The sequence below is a fragment of the Copadichromis virginalis genome, linkage group LG6, assembly GCF_057382275.1.
Source record: "Copadichromis virginalis isolate Kocher_CV1m ecotype Utaka linkage group LG6, C_Virginalis_male_GT1.1, whole genome shotgun sequence".
NCBI lineage: Eukaryota > Metazoa > Chordata > Actinopteri > Cichliformes > Cichlidae > Copadichromis > Copadichromis virginalis.
The window spans coordinates 1,675,979-1,692,590 of record NC_140623.1 but is presented as its reverse complement, the minus strand read 5'-3'; the positions used below and the strand labels follow the sequence as shown (position 1 = coordinate 1,692,590).

The 16,612-nt window shown below is 37.5% G+C and overlaps 1 protein-coding gene across 1 annotated transcript; it reads right to left on the bottom strand.

Moving 5' to 3' along the window:
• Positions 1-1,616: 1,616 nt before the first annotated feature.
• On the bottom strand, positions 1,617-16,612 carry LOC146706888 (sialoadhesin-like). The gene is made up of 14 exons (XM_085460711.1): positions 16,481-16,612; positions 9,757-9,863; positions 9,344-9,410; positions 9,188-9,224; positions 6,962-7,291; positions 6,544-6,744; positions 6,107-6,439; positions 5,765-5,989; positions 4,692-4,946; positions 4,305-4,457; positions 4,006-4,090; positions 3,856-3,913; positions 2,708-2,967; positions 1,617-2,533 (listed from the first exon to the last, which is right to left on the bottom strand). The coding sequence occupies exons 1-14, from the start codon at positions 16,610-16,612 to the stop codon at positions 2,470-2,472; spliced, it is 2,307 nt and encodes a 768-aa protein (XP_085316837.1). The 3' UTR covers positions 1,617-2,469.

Here is a 16,612-nt window from a genome sequence, read left to right as displayed (position 1 = left end):
TCATTAAAATTTTCTAAATTCACAGCCTCCCACATAACTTTCCACTCTGATAGACAACTTTGTTTCTTTAGCTCTGTCTTTATTGTGGCATGATGTGTTGCATTTTGTGCTCTTCACTTAATCAGATAAGTTCTGTTTAAGTGATTTCTTCATTCAGTGGGTCCTGCAGCAATCAGGCCTACGTGTAGCAAACTAAATTTAACTAGCTTTCCAATAAATAGAAAAAAGCCAGTTATTTCAAAATTTAACGGGGTAATATTTCTCATAATATAAAAAATATCTGTCATATTGTAGCAAATATACAAAAAGAAAGAAAGCATATGCAAAGACATCAGGAAGGGGTAAATACTTTTTCAGTGCACTGTATGTGACCTCACATGTACATGCAAGAATCCTTGATCAAAGCTGTCAGATAAAATGCTTGTAGTGGTGGACGCTAAAGTAACATAGTATAAGTATATTTTCTAAAATTTGGTTTCAGTCCAAAACAGCCGTTTCTTCATCCCGCTCATTACACAAACACAGCTTTACAGTATCATATGATGTGCAGCGCTTCAGATGCTTGAGGTGAAACCACACGTGAGTGGTTTGTGTATAAAAACAAAACATAAATGGAGATTTATATTTTGTACCATATCAGCACAGAGAGAAGGAAGACTTCACTCGTTACTGCAGTTGCATTTATAGCTGCTCCTCTCATTTCTTTAAACACTTCTTGCTTAAACTGCATCAGGTCGATCACATATGAAAAATTGTGTATTTCATCAAAGATGTTTGAAGATGGTTTCTTCTGTGGTTGGAAAATTAAAGCGAGATCGATATCCGGCTGTCTTCCTTCCTCCGCACACGCCTAATGTGCATGAACAGATTAAATCTCCTCTGGTGCGATCACTGACGACAGCTTTAAGAAAACACATTTAAAATGGTTGTTTTAAAACACACAACAATTTATTAATGAGATCATTCCTTGTGATAGCTGAGCTATTTTCTTTCCCATACGGAAAAGAAATAGTAAAAACTTATATGTGATTACTCATGAAAGTGGCCACTTTCATGTGTAAATCATATAAGGCTTACATGATTTACACATGAAAGTGGCCACTTTCATGTGTAAATCATATAAGTTTTTACTTTTTTTTAAAAGCTCACAATATCAGTAACATTAATTAAGAAAAGAAAAAACATTGTTTTAGTAAGTATCCAAAACATACAAGTTTCATTATATAATTTTTCAAGGGATCTTATATCTGTTTTCACTCTTATATGCTTTTCATACAAGTTTCACACAAGACAGATACAAACTTTATAAGATTTATATATATCTTTTCCATATGGGTTACCTTCAGCTTTAAATTAAGTTTATTGTGTGAACTTGCAGTAAAAGGGAAACTCAATGTCTCATATCACCCAACTTGAAGTAGATAACAGGAAGTTGGTGAAGTGCAGCTGAATTTAGCCGTTCTGCTTGCAGAAAGCAGCTCAGCTCAAACCCTCTATTTAAGATGTTTGGGACAAAAGCAACCTGCAATTATTTAAATATGTAAATGCTCAGCACTGTTACTAGCTTGCTCAAAAGCAGCAACATGAAGTGGAGAAAGACACCAGAATTTGTAGAAACAATGTTTTTTTATTATTTTGTTTTATTTTATTTAATCTCAGTGAAACATTTCTAATTTTACTCAAATTACAAGAACGACTTGAATGATGGACAAAATCATGCTCCCTCTGATTCACTATAAAGGAAATAAGTTTAAAGATAACAAGAAACTGCTAAACACAGCTGTAATCACAAAACACATGAGCGCAGTTCAGCAGGGCACTGAAAATAACAGCAAACGGTCAAAGCACCAGGACTTTAAGATTAATCAGACCTACCTCCTGCTGTTCTGCAAAGACTCCTATATCCCATATCCACACAAATAAAAAATAATTCTACTCACAATTATGTTAAGTACATTAAAATGGGTTTCAGCAGGACAAATAAAAGCCTTTACACTTGTTTGAGTGTACTACAAACTTAAAGTACCCTTAAAAAGAACAAAGAAAACAAAATTAACATAAACAAAGTACAATACAATTCCCCCAATAGTGCCTACTGCCTAGAGAGGTCTTGGGCTTCTTGTTAGCTGTAGTAAGATTTTATTTCAGTAAAGGTAGACTCATTTTTTTTTTAATTTAATCCTGTCTGGCAGCTGTTGCCATCAGAACTCTGATCAGAGTGCATTTGTGGTGCAACACATTTTGCTTTTCCAAGATCGCCAAAAATAAATTCTGTAATGTTCCTCTTGTTCAGGTCTTCAAGAAACTAGATACACGTGTAGACAGGGACAGGAAGTCCACTGTCCAAGGACACATTTTGATTCATCTGTTGCATCATTCTTTATCAAAATGCAAACACAGCCATACACAGCAGTATCTTCCTAAAAGCATTAAATATGTACACTGAGGACACACATTCATGTTCATACTCTACTTTTTCCTGACTGTGCTGTACAGTGCTGATGAATGCTCTGCAGCCTGTTGATCTCTTAACCTGTAAAGGTAAAAACACACTCTCAGAAATATAAAGATAATATGATTTTTTTAAAAGCTCACAATATCAGTAACATTAATTAAGAAAAGAAAAAACTTTGTGTAGTGCCAAAAATGAACAAATATAACAGCCTGGAAATATTTTCCCAGCGTTTCACAAACTAAGTGTCCTCACCTTTGGGTGCTGTTTAATCTGACCACAGTGTAGTCCACATCTGTTACTTCTTCATCCTGTTTTTTTCTTCTTTTGGTCTTAATGGGAAGAATGTTGTAGTAGTCGTGCTCTTCTGGCTTCTTTATGAAAGTTACACTGGAATAGCAAAGATCATCCTGGTGCTCCTCTGCTGCTCTACTCTGTGCTGGAGCTGAAGGGCCGTCATGCTTTGGACACCCACTTTGCGGAGCGTTAAGTGTGTAATAACAATATGCATTTTCCTGTAATTAAAAATAACCATAAAAGGTGAAAGGTTATGGTTGGACATCCCCCTTTCCTCCTGAGCCACAGCCTCCCAAACCTTGTATTTCTATGTATTCCTGGAGAGGTTTATATGGTAAATGGCCTGCATTTGTATAGCACTTTTCTAGTCCATAGGACCCCAAAGCACTTTATACTACATTCAGTCATTCACCCATTCACACACTGGCGATAGCAAGCTACATTGTAGCCACAGCTGCCCTGGGGCACACTGACAGAGGCGAGGCTGCCGGACACAGGCGCCACCGGGCCCTCTGACCACCACCAGTAGGCAAACACGGGGTTAGTATCTTGCCCAAGGATATTTGGCATGCAGCCAGGGTGCAGCCTGGGATCGAACCACCGACCTTCTGATTAGTGGCTGACCTGCTCTGCCACCTGAGCTACAGCCACCCCACCCCACTACAGCCCTATATGCAGCAAAGGAAGAGCAATGCCACCAACAACACTATTAAACAGAAAGATGTCATTTTCTCAACACATGAAAGTTAATTACAATTAATCACACTCTCAAGAAAAACAGTAGACTTTACATTTTATGAACTGTTCATGTACATTTTCATATATGAGAGAACTTAAGATACCCACACACTGTGCAGTATTAGAAATCAATCATTAGATCCACACTGTGCAGTGTGGATCTCATAAACCTGGGTGGGACATGAAGTTTGAAGCATGTAAACTATACAAAGTCATCAAACGTCTGTACTATAGCAGCCAAATTTAAACTTCCCACTGTGCGGTGTATGACAGCAGTATGCAACATATACAAAGAGATTCATTTACATTAACATGGTCTTTTTCAGGTTCATATATGTATACCTGATACCTGACCTCTTCTTCCTTACCTCTGGTTTGTTGTCTGGCCTCTGTCTGGATGAATTTGTTTTGAAGCACCCTTTTCTTCTGTACAGAAGAACAAATGAACATGTTAATTAATCATAACATGAAATTACTAAATAAATTTTTAATAACAACAATAAAACTGAACTGCTCACCTAATGAATATGATTCCGCAGATGATTATAACAGCCAGAAATAGAACAGTGATTGATACAACTGCAGCTGTTTTTTTCCATGAGTCTAGGAAACAGTGACCAAACTGAAAACTTGTTACTGGATTACAAGATTAATGGTCCCATAAGAATGGACATAGAAGATAAAACATATCAGACCAAAGTCTTAATTAATGACTCATTTTGAGTATAGTTCTTGCCTAACGGCATACAACAGTTGAAAACTAAAAATACTAAAACTACAATCAGGGCATTTTTTAACAACTCAGTTGTGTCACTACCTTGATTGTTCCTAATGTCAGGAGAAAAACTGACTGTGCTACAGGTCAGAGTCACTGGACTGTCGTCACCAATCTCACCAGACGGAGTGACTGAATTACCCTCCATTATCTCAGCAGAGGGACTCACTGACACAGAGGGAAGCTTTGGAGCATCTGGAAGGGATGTGGAAATAATTATGACAAAAATTGCAGCAAATTTACATTTGAATTTAGTGTTCAACATAATAATTGTGAAGAAATTGTACACCATCCTATTCTTTAAGTTTAAATATCTATTCCCGACATCGCAGATTGTACAGTTGATTGACAGTTTTCTCCACCTGTGACGATTTCAGAGTTTAAACCCCTGTTTCTGTGTGGCATTATAAGAAAACTGTCTTGACTCACATTTCACTTTGATAGAGATCACTTCAGATGACCTTCGCCCCACCTCATTCTCAGCAGTACAGTAATACTCTCCAGAGTCAGAAGACCGGGTGGACCTGAAGGTGATTTGCTTTTCTTGGCTGATTGGTTGTTGTTCCTTGTACCAGGTGTAATTAGCTGCTGGGTTAGCATCACTGCTACAGGTCAGAGTCACTGAACTTCCCTCCACTATCTCACCAGAGGGACTCACTGACACAGTGGGAACCTCTGGAATGTCTAGAACAGAAAAAATACATTTACTTTTATCGTTATTGTTATGTTATAATTGTGTGTGCAAATTATCTCTATTATCTAAAGTGGTGGTCAAGAAATTTCCCTCACTTTCATTTCAGTCTGTCACATCCAGTATGGGGAAACACAAGCCTGTAATTATTGGTCACATCTGTTATCTTTAGGGTGACCAACCGTCCTCTTTTTTTGCACTTGTTGACTTGTAAAAGCCAATATGACATTTTTAATTTTACCATTAATTAACCGCACAGAGAAGGCATTGTTTAAATATGTTTTCTTTAAGCAAACAGTATTATTAAAGTTCCTCATGACTGGGCCAGGTGTCCTCTTTTTTGAAAATCAAAATATGGAGATCCTAGTTATCTTCAATATAGCAGATTCATGCTTTGCATGAACAGACCATGTTTGCTGGATTTGTCAGTTGTTCCATAAATTGGATGTACACATGACAGTCCATGGACAGACCTTTGTAGACAGTCAGAAGATCCCTGCTTATTACATTGCTAATTAGTTCCTCTAAAGTAAATAATCACGATTAAATGTACATGTGCTTGTACCTTCCAAAATGAAAAGAACTTTGATGTTCTCTGATCAGGATCAAACCACTCTTCAGCACAATGACTGTTCTTTTCTGACTTTAACTGAGTGCTTACCTCTAATTCATGAACCTGACTCCACTCACCTTTAAACTGTATGTACAGTATTGTGAATTCTACTTAATATCTTAAACAACATTTTGGTGAACAAAGAAAGCTGAGGAGCTGAAAATCATGATCATCAATAACAGAGTGAAGTAAACTTACACACAGGATCTGAGGGATAATCTTCATGTCCTTTGAAAGCACAGGAGATGATGTCTCCAGGATTGAACAGATCTTGATAAGAACTTCGTTCAACCATAAGCTGATTGTTTTTGAACCAGATGAAAGAAAGACGACCAGCTGGACTGCAGCTGCTTTCACACTTCAGCTCTGCCTCAGTCTGAGACTCATGGACTGATATTATTCTGCTCACCTTCACCTGCAGAGCTGAATATGACAACACAGCAGACATCAGACTTAAATACTCAAAACAATAAATACACCCATTAACACAACAGAGCAACTGAGCTGATTAAATATCCATCAGTGTGTGTTGATCAGTACCTGTGACAGTCAGAGTTGTTCCAGGTAAACTACTCTTCCATTCAAATCTTTGTGTTTTGAATTTGAAGTGATACTCGGCTGAATCACTCTCTGTCAGGTCTCTGATTCTCAGAGTGGAGCGTCCTCTCTCTCTTTCAATTACCTGAACACGACCTGCATACTGGGAGTCTTTTCTGAGGTCCTCAGATCCACGACCAGAATGGAACCAGGATGTTGATTGGATTTGACGTTCAAAATTGTTGTAAGTACAAGAAATGTCCACTGATGAGCCTTTGAATGCACAGATTCTTCTGTTACTGTAATTCACTCTGTTGCACCACTGTTTTTTGGCACCTAAGAGATAAAAAAAAAACATGCTTATTGACAGAAAGAACACACCATTAATAAGCCTCCATATTAAAAGTTTTCATTCAGGTAAAATCTCAAAGTGAACTCACAAACTAATGGAGAGTGAAAATCCTCAAATCCTTTTAAAGCACATGAGTAGCTGTTTTCAGTGTCATATTGAGCTTCATAAGAAGAAGAGCTGGCTCCATTCACTTGTTGTTCATTTTTGTACCAGACATAAGATGAAACATAATGATTGCACCTGGTGACACAATCCAACTGTCGTCCAGTCGACACACTGACCTGAACATCTTGACCAGTGGACAAGAAACAATAAATAAGATGTCAGTCACTCTCACACTGAAGGAGACATCAGTAAAATTCACAGAAGTAATAAAATGAATTACGGTAGTAACAAAATAATAATTCTCTCAATGTCTATACATTAAACCATTGAAAAGTTTAGAAGCACAGTAGAACATGCATATTAAGTTGATGAAATATTTATCAGTGTGTGTAGATCAGTACCTGTGACAGTCAGAGTGACTCCAGGTAAACCAGTAAAACTTTTCTGGTTTGCTTCAAACCTGAACTTGTACACAGCTGAGTCGCTCTCTCTCAGGTCTCTGATTGTCAGAGTGCAGCTCTTCCAATGAGAGCTGTATGAAAGTCGACCTGCATATGCTGGGTCTGTTTTCAGATCATACGGGTTATTCCCTTTAGTGAACCAAACTTTTTTTAACACAATTACTCTTGAAGGGTGTTTGAAGGAGCAGCCTATGACCACTGTTGATCCTTTTACAGCACAGATCTGAGTAGAAGTGTAAGTCACTGCATAATCATTCTGACTCTGTACCACTGTAACACAGAACACATCAGAATGCAGTTAGATTAATGATAACAACCATAAACAGTCTTATTTGTAGTTAAACTATATGCAGAGAGAAATTCTGATGGGATTTAGACCAAGCACTCTTCATCACAATAGAAAAACTGAAGTTTTGATTCTTTTGTTGTTGACCGTAACAATCATGAAATAGTTTTAGAGTCATTTTCTTCTAATCACCTAATTGGTTGAGACCAGGTATAGTGCTTGATAACAGGGTATAATATAAATGTATTCATATGAGGTATATGTGAGAATGTTTATTAATCCTTAGAAGATTTCTCTCATAAATTCAATGTTTAATAAACTAGAAATAATCTAAATTGTGTAAATAAGTACTATAGCAAAATAAACATTTTAGAAAGTTAAATACAAATACAATGGCCTTTTTCTAACAGTGTATATTTATGGAAAAAAATAATATCTGTAGTGTTTACAACACATTACACAACATTTGTATTTTTTTACTAAAAAAAAGAAGGCAAAAAAATAAATCTCTTCTGTTTACAGTTATAATTCATAAAAGTAATGCAGTTGCTGAATGTGTGACAGCCAGAAACAGCTCTGGTGTCGACAGTGTAACCGTAGGTATAAATCAAATATAGAGGTTCCCAATACCTGATAAAGAGAGAAGGAAGATAACAAATCCACTGGCTGCTGCACTTAAACTCATAGCTGCTCCTCTCATTCCTTAAATTACTTCAACATGAAAAATCCTGTTCACTAGTTAGTCTTCATGAGACACTGAGGTGAGATGAGATGTCTTCTGTGGTTGGAAAATATTAAAGTCATATTAAACTGTCTTCCTTCCTGCTGTACACGCTCAGTAAGCGTAAACAGACTCCCACACTGAAATGAAGAAATGGTTTTTATACAGTGCAGCACGCAGAATGAACTTCTTAAAAACAAACACAACATATTTTAATCACGTTTTAATTTTACGTTTCTGGTCCAGTTTATTAATGAGATCATATGATCACAAGACCATGATCAATTTTTCTATAAATCTATAAAACTCAAAACTAATCTCCACAGTGTTACATTAAAATAAGTATCTATAATGTAACTAAAATTTTAACATGGATGTCAAAATAAATATATCCTGTGTGGGGCGTGAATGATTCACATACTTGTTAAGAACCCCGCTGTATGTGATTCGGGAATTTATTTTTTAAGACAATAAGAAACCATTAGCTGTAGATTTCATAGAGGGCAAAGATGACATGCCACCACCTAATATTTAGAATACAGATACGTCCAACATCTGTAGGATTTTTTTTCTCCAAGTGAAGTGATCTATTTGAACCCTAAACGTGAAATTTAAGTACACATTACACCACACCACAGTCTTTCTGATACTGAAGATAGTTTTCTAAAACAGAGTCAAAAACCACCACTATGCACACAATACCAGAATGCAGAGTGGTCTTGTACTTGCTCTTCTACTCTCAGTTGGCAGCCAAGTAATTATGTATCATCACAAGTTTATGGACCACAAGCAATTACCACACTTTTATCAGATAAAAGAACCTTAAATATTAGTCCCTGCAAATCTGCCCTTTATTTTGCACTTTGGGATTCTTCGCTGTTTCCACCAGGTCATCCCTGTTTCTGTTTCGCTAGAGTCTGAGGAAAACCATTTTTTAATTTGGATGCATTACATTTATTTTAATCACATGGTCATAATAATGCATAGTAATTCTAAGTAATTAAATACAAATTTGAGTGTGACCTCTTCCATGTAGTAATAACTCTCTTAATTAGCAAAAGTTAACCAGCTTCTAGTGGATGAGACGAACCCAGAATGGCTAATCCAAAGCTGGACAGTCCTGATCCCCAAGGACCCCCAGAAAGGACCAACTACTAACCAATAATCTGCCTCAATAAAACATGGAAGCTCCTGTCCTGTAATAGGGCGAAAATGAACAGGCACATAGAAGGAAAAAGGCAGAGACACCAGAGGGGCAAAACACCTCCTTGTTGACGGAGCAGTCACTTGAGACTGTAAAACCAGAATGACCAACCTGTGCACCGCCTGGATCGACTTCAAGAAAGACGATGATTCCAGGATTCAGATGGATCCTGGAATGCCTGAAACAGAAGAAGATCAACCAGAGAGCCTTCATTAGGAATTCAACAGGGATGTGGCCAACAACACTAGAGGCCAACAAGTCACTGTCAAGGATGCAGGATTTACCAAGGAGATACTCTGTCCCCACTCCCTTTCTACAAAGGCCTGAACACCCTTAGTCAAATCATCAATGAGAAATCATTAGTCATATCCTCAACATGGATGGTATCAAGCTGTGTGCCAGGAGAGACATTAGTTCACCGATCCACACTGCTAGGATCTAGTGTAACAACATCTGGACTGGATAAATGTAGTTGGATGGGAAAAAAGTAGAGAAAGTCGTTAGAACTGGGGAGATTGTACTACCAGAAGGCAGCATTGTTGACATGGAAGATAGATGCAAAGATCTTGGAATCCCACAGGCAAATGGGACTCATGAAGAGGCCTATAGGAATGCCACAACTGCCAAATTCCTGCAGAGAGAAAACCAAGTAAAATGAGCCAGTTGAATGAAAAGAAAAAGATCTAGGGAATCAACACCTACACACAAAGATCCTTTAGTGCATCAGGAAGATGGCAACAGCTGATCACATGCTTAGTGAATACCCGAGACAGCAGAAACCAGAGAAAGAAGAAGAGCAAGAAGATGAACCATCAAAGAAGCACAGGCCCCTGAACAGCACGTACCACCCAGCAGATTGAAAATCCTGCCAATGGCTTTACAAAGCCGGACTAAAAGATAGCACAGAGGCACTAAACACAAGATCCATAGAGGCTGGGGTCTACCACACCAGGCAAGAACCCCAGGTGCAGGTTGTGAAAAGATCCCCCTGAGACAACCCAACAGCAGGGTGCAAGATGCTAGTAGGCAGGGCGTACATGGAACACCATCTCAAAATGGTGTGTAAGTCTTATAAATAAAAGTTATGCACAAATTACATATTTAACAAACTTATTTTCTTAGTGATAATTTGAGTGTCATCTGGACATTCCAGTTGTTGTTTTTTTTCTAATTCCTAATGTTAAAAATATTATGTGCTTTACTATTGTGAAATACACCTATGTATCTATTCAGAAATTGCCACTAGTTTTGTTTTTACAATGTCCTGGGATTTTTTAATTTGTTCAAATATAGGACTTTAAAGGGTTGCCTGAATTTTGGTTATATTTTTAATTAGCCAATACACAGATGTGTTTTAATACATCTGTCCCAAATTACAGATTACAAACATAATATTTTTAAGGAAATCAGGGATGGCGGGGAAGAAAATATTCTAATATTTTGATGATTTGGGATTCGAGTGACCAGGTCAATCAAGAATTGGCACACATTTAACTAAATTATTTTCTGAGCTATAATTAGAGCACTACCTGGACACTCCAGTATTTTTTCTGTTTTGATAGGACAGTTTAGTGATCGTTTTTGTGGTGAAGCCTGCCATATTTGTTCAATCCATCATGAAAGTTAAATAAAAATAGCATTGTATTCATTTTTATCACTAAAAATTAAATATTAAAAAGTATCTGACATGCTTTATTTTTACAGTATTGTATTTGATCTTTTCTGTTTTCTATTTATCACAAAAAATACACACAGACTATAAAAATGCTACCAAAACAGTAAGTTCAGCTCCAAGTCGATGCAAAAATACAAATACAAATAAATAATCAGAAGATAATGGACAGGTCAGCAGGGTCAGCAGGGAGTGTTTTACTCCTGCAAATCTACATGATGGGGTTGAGTGTGATAGCAGTCATCCACTGGGCAGGCTTAACTACTCACTGCAGTGATGTCTTATCTGCAACAACACAAGAAGTCTTTCTGGAGGTTTTCACTCCACACCTGCAGGTGGTGGTGTTGGTCCTAGTTTCTTTAGCCTCCTAAACAAGAGGAGTTGGTTGATTTGTATCCAAACGAGCATACACTGTTAACTCTTTCCACATTCACAGCTTAACAGTATAACAATATGGCTGATCAAGTAATAATGTGAGCTTAGAATGTTTTATTATATTAATCAGGTTTTGTTGACTGTGGAGTACAGTGCAGATGATTTCTCTACTCTTCCTTTACTTCTGGTGTAGACAGAAAAAGAGAGAAGATGATATTATTGCTATTAATACAGATTCACATAGTAGAAAAGCTAAAAAGCATTACATAGAAAACACCAGCAGTTTGGATCAGGATATTTAACAGGGTTTCTTCACACTTAATGCTAAGTTTCCTCATTGAATTGTTCATGACAGCTCATTTGTCTAAACAGCAGATAAAGCGGGAATCAACACATGTTCATGTTTTACCACCAAGCAGTGTGGAAACTATTGAGTTTAAAACAACATGTCGAGTTCTTTAAGAAGAGTTACACACCAAAATATTTGTTTTCAAAATTAAATGACTTTTTCTGTCTATGAGATGCAAATAAGGTCATTGGAAGCTCTTTTCCTTAACATTAAGTTTTAAGATTGCTTATTTTTCTTTTCTAGTGAATTAAAAACTAATTTATTGTGAACATATTATAGCATAAGTTGTATCCGTAGGACCTGTTACTTTAACGATATTTATTATTATATATTATAGATTAATTTGTCCACTTTCAAAAACCTACAAGTCTTTTCCTTGTGGATTTAATCCAACAACAAGAAACTGGTTGTTTAATTAAAAAGAATTCATTTATTGGACTACCTGATCCACAGATTCAACACAAGCAGAGAAATCAGTATCGAGTCAATTTAATGATGCACTGAAAGTGTAGGAATTACAAAGTATAAGAATATTTTGTTTTCTTTGCACTGGTTACATGTTTTTGGAGTTCTGACGTCCTCTTGTGTTCTTGGCTTCACAGTAATGAGTCCCACTGTTTTTGGGTCTGATGGTGAAGTTCTGTCCTGATGCTTTTGGGAGTCTTTAATTAGCTGATCTGCACAGTGATCTAAACAAAGACTGAATCGGCATCATCATAATAATGTTGGTCCAGGATTAACATTGCAACTGACCAATCATGTCGCTGTGATGTCTGATGTTTTCTTTATTAATTTGTACAAAATAATAAATAAATTATTGTATCACTCATTGTTACTGTGGGACCCAACATACAGACACTGGGTCTCTCGATGATAGAACACACAGACTTTATTCTTGCAGAAATTTTAACACACTGCACACCGCAGTCATCACTCACCCCTGGTCCCAGCGACCTACTGAGGCTACGTCCACACGTACACGGGTATTTTTGAAAACGGAGATTTTCCGTTTTCGTTTTAAAAAATAATCCCGTCCACACGTAAATGCAGAAATGAAAGAAAACGCTGCTAGGAACATGCCAAAGTAACAGGTGGCGATATATTCCTAACCGTGTAGAAATGTTGGCCAATCAGAAGTCTAGAAGCCTCGGTGGGAAATAGTAAACAAAGATGGGGCATAGAAGCAGAACCGAGTTGTATGTGTGGAGGGACAGTAACTGTGTGTGTATATGTAAGCATTTAAACACTGCAGAGAGTAGAATTAACAGTAACAGTATTGTAGAAATTAATTTCACCGGAACAATAACGTGGCGCACAGTGTGACGTCAAAAAAGGCGCACACCTTTGATGCTGCATTTTCTGCGTTTTCTCCGTTTTTCTCGTCCACACGTAAATGCAAAAACTGAGTTTTCAAAAATATCCACCCTGGCCGGAGTTTTTAAAATCTCCGTTTTCAGTGACCGAAAACACAGTTTACGTGTGGACGAAAGGTACAAACGCATAGAAAAATACCCGGGTACGTGTGGACATAGCCTGAGACAAAATAGAGGAATCACAATTAGCTGATGACTGGCAGCTGTGGCCGCCCGACTCCTCCGACACTGTCTCCAAAACCTCTCCACCCATTCACCACACCCACCCACTCTAATTATCAAGTTAAGTTTGCTGTTAGCCAAATTTAGGTTACAAATTTGGTGTGATAGTCATAATTTTAAAAGCATTAACTAACTTTTTGGCTCAGATAATGTAATTTGGTCAGTTGGAAGGTTGATCCTAGAACATTTATGACGAAACAGGAACCTTTCATGACTGGAACAAAATTTGTTTTTTGTTGAACCACACAAAAGAAAACCAGCTGGACTGCAGCTGCTTTCACACTTCAGCTCTGCCTCAGTCTGAGACTCATGGACTGATATTATTCTGCTCCAGGGCTGTGCAGAGATCTTTAAAGGGGCGGGTACTCAAAGTTAAAAAGGGACACATAGAACCAGGCTGAAGAACAACAACACACATTCATCAAGAATCTAATATGGAATCATATCATACTATACCACTGTCATCAGGTGGGGACAATGTAAAGCAAATGTAGCCTATGTTTTTACCTGATGGGCTACAACATTGTAACGCGTTACAAGTAAAGCGTTACTGCCCATCTCTGGTTGTCACAAGACAGTTGACCAATGTGTACATAATAACCTAATACTGCTGTGTGCTATACACTACAATGTACGCTGTACACCTACTTACTGTTTTTGCATCAGTCTGCATCTCTCAATTAACTTGTGTTTCTCCTATAGCTCTGCACCACTCAGACGGCAAAAAACGTGCATGCTCTTTGCGAGCTCGTTCCCGGCTCGTAACCAGCACGCTCTGCCATCAAGAGCGATCATTGGTTAATGGTAGTCATGTGACTGATGCAAGCTAGATCCTTTTATTTAGCAAAAATGTAATTAATAGTTAAATATTATTGTTGAGGGGCACAGACAGGACTCCACACACACACACACACACACACACATTAAAAAGAATTATAATAAAAATTTAAAAACAAATAAAAATCTGCCTCAAGAAAAGGGCACTTGGGGCACTGTAAGTTCAAGAAATGAACACTGATGAATGCACAGATACTTCTGTTACTGTAATTCACTCTGTTCCATAAATCACCCTGGACAGTGAAAAATTTCATTCTTTATATACTTAGCGCCCATTTTTGTACCAGACAACATGTGAAGCATAGGGATTAAACCTGGCGACACAGTGGAGAGAGTGGACAGCTTCAAATACCTCGGAGTTCACATCACGCAGGACCTGTCATGGTCTTGTCACATCAACACCATGGTGATAAAGGCCCGACAGCGTCTCTACCACCTCAGACGCTTGAGAGACTTCCAACTGCCCTCCAAGGTGCTCAGGAACTTTTACTCCTGCACCATAGAGAGCATCCTGACGGGAAACATCTTAACCTGGTTCGGGAACAGCACCATGCAGGACAGACGAGCTCTACAGAGGGTTGTGCGATCAGCTGAGCGCACCATCCGCTCCGAGCTCCCTGACCTGCACTCAGTCTACAGCAGGCGGTGCTGGACCAAGGCCAGGAAGATCGTGAAGGACCTCAGCCATCCCAACAACAGACTGTTCTCTCTGCTGAGGTCAGGAAAGCGATTCCGCTCCCTGAAGACCAACACAGAGAGACTGAGGAGGAGCTTCTTCCCGCAGGCGATACGGTCTCTCAATCACACCACCACACAGTACTGACCCACACATATGGTTCTTACACACACACTGGACTTTCTGGACATTGTTTCACTTCATTACTTAAATCACTTTAAGCATATTTGCACTGCACAAGACATAATGTGGATTGCACAACACTGGACATTATATTCTTCATTTCCGGTTAATACTTGTACAGCTGCTGTTATTGTGTATATATTTATTTATATTTCTTCATACATTCTTATATAGTTCTATACTGTGTATTTTGTTGTACAGTTATTTTATTTTCAACTTTAATTTATATATTTTATCTTATTCTTTCCCAGTTAAATTTACCCTTCATTCTAATTTGTGTTGTACAGTTATTTCATTTTTAACCTTAATTTATATTTTATTTCTTCCTAGTTAAATTTACCCTTTTTAATTTTTCATATTTATTTCCTATCTTATTCATAGCCTTTTCCTTTTTTGTTTTCTTTAGGTCACGAGCAGTTGTCCAAGCATTTCACTACATATCGTACTGTGTATGACTGTGTACGTGACAAATAAAATTTGAATTTGAACAGTCGTACACTCCGTTTTAACAGTCGCCTCTGAACAACTTGATCAATAGAAAGAAATAATAAGCTGTTATTCACACTCACACACAGACAGAGCAGGAAATGCAATTCTCAGAAGTAAAAATGGATGGAGATGGAGATGTGATCTGAAGATGATTTCTTCTGTGGTTGGAAAATTTTAGAGAGATAGACATCTGGCTGCCTGACTTCCTCTGTACACGCTTAATGTGCATGAACAGACAAAGGCCTGTAAATCCCCTTTAAAATGAGAAGAAAGAAATTACTGCATAAAAATTTAAAATTTCATGTCACATTTGACTTCTGACTTCATCTTTAAGGCCAATAGATTAGTCTACAGGTGAAATTAATAATAATGCTTTATAGAGCTTTTTAAAATGGCAATATGATTTCAGATTCATTTCAGTATGCCTTTGTTGTGTACATTAGATTAACATCTTATAACAGTTTAAATACATAACATTTTGAATCCCCAAAAGTTGATTCAGTTCATCTGGACGTAGCATTTTGAGACTGAAGAAGTCACTTGGCTCAGTGATGAAATGTTTCTCCCACTGAAAACACCACGTCTGGATGAACTGAATCAACTTTTTGGGATTTACTTATCTGGATGACTGAGTATGCATCAAAACATTTTGAATGTACAAAATAAACCGAATCAAATCTTTATTCACATGCTTATTACCAAAGATTTTAACAAATTGTATTAAACAATGAAGTGAATGTTTACACATTTACAATATCCACACGAATTAAAAAAAAAACCCAAAAATATTATACTCAAATTATGTCAAGTATATTAAAATGCTTGCACATTGCACATTGCATTTTTTTCCTGCATTACAAACTTCTTAAAGCAAGTTTAAAAATAATAAAGAATACAAAATACATATGCAAAATGTAATAATCTTCCCTTAAAAATAAAACTGCCCAGAGAGTGGTTTGTGCTTTCAGAGTGCTTCTTCTTGTATTAAGTTTATATTCCAGTACAAGCTAGATTAACTTCTAATAAACTAGTAATGATTGTTACATGTGATACACATATGCATAGCTCTAACCAGTAGCTGTTTTAGATACGGGCGACATGGGCGGTTGCCCAGGGCGGCATCATGGTGGGGGGCGGCATCACGGGCATCGGCAAAAAAAAAGAAATGCTCGTACTCACGCTGCCCCGACGTCAGCCAGCGCAT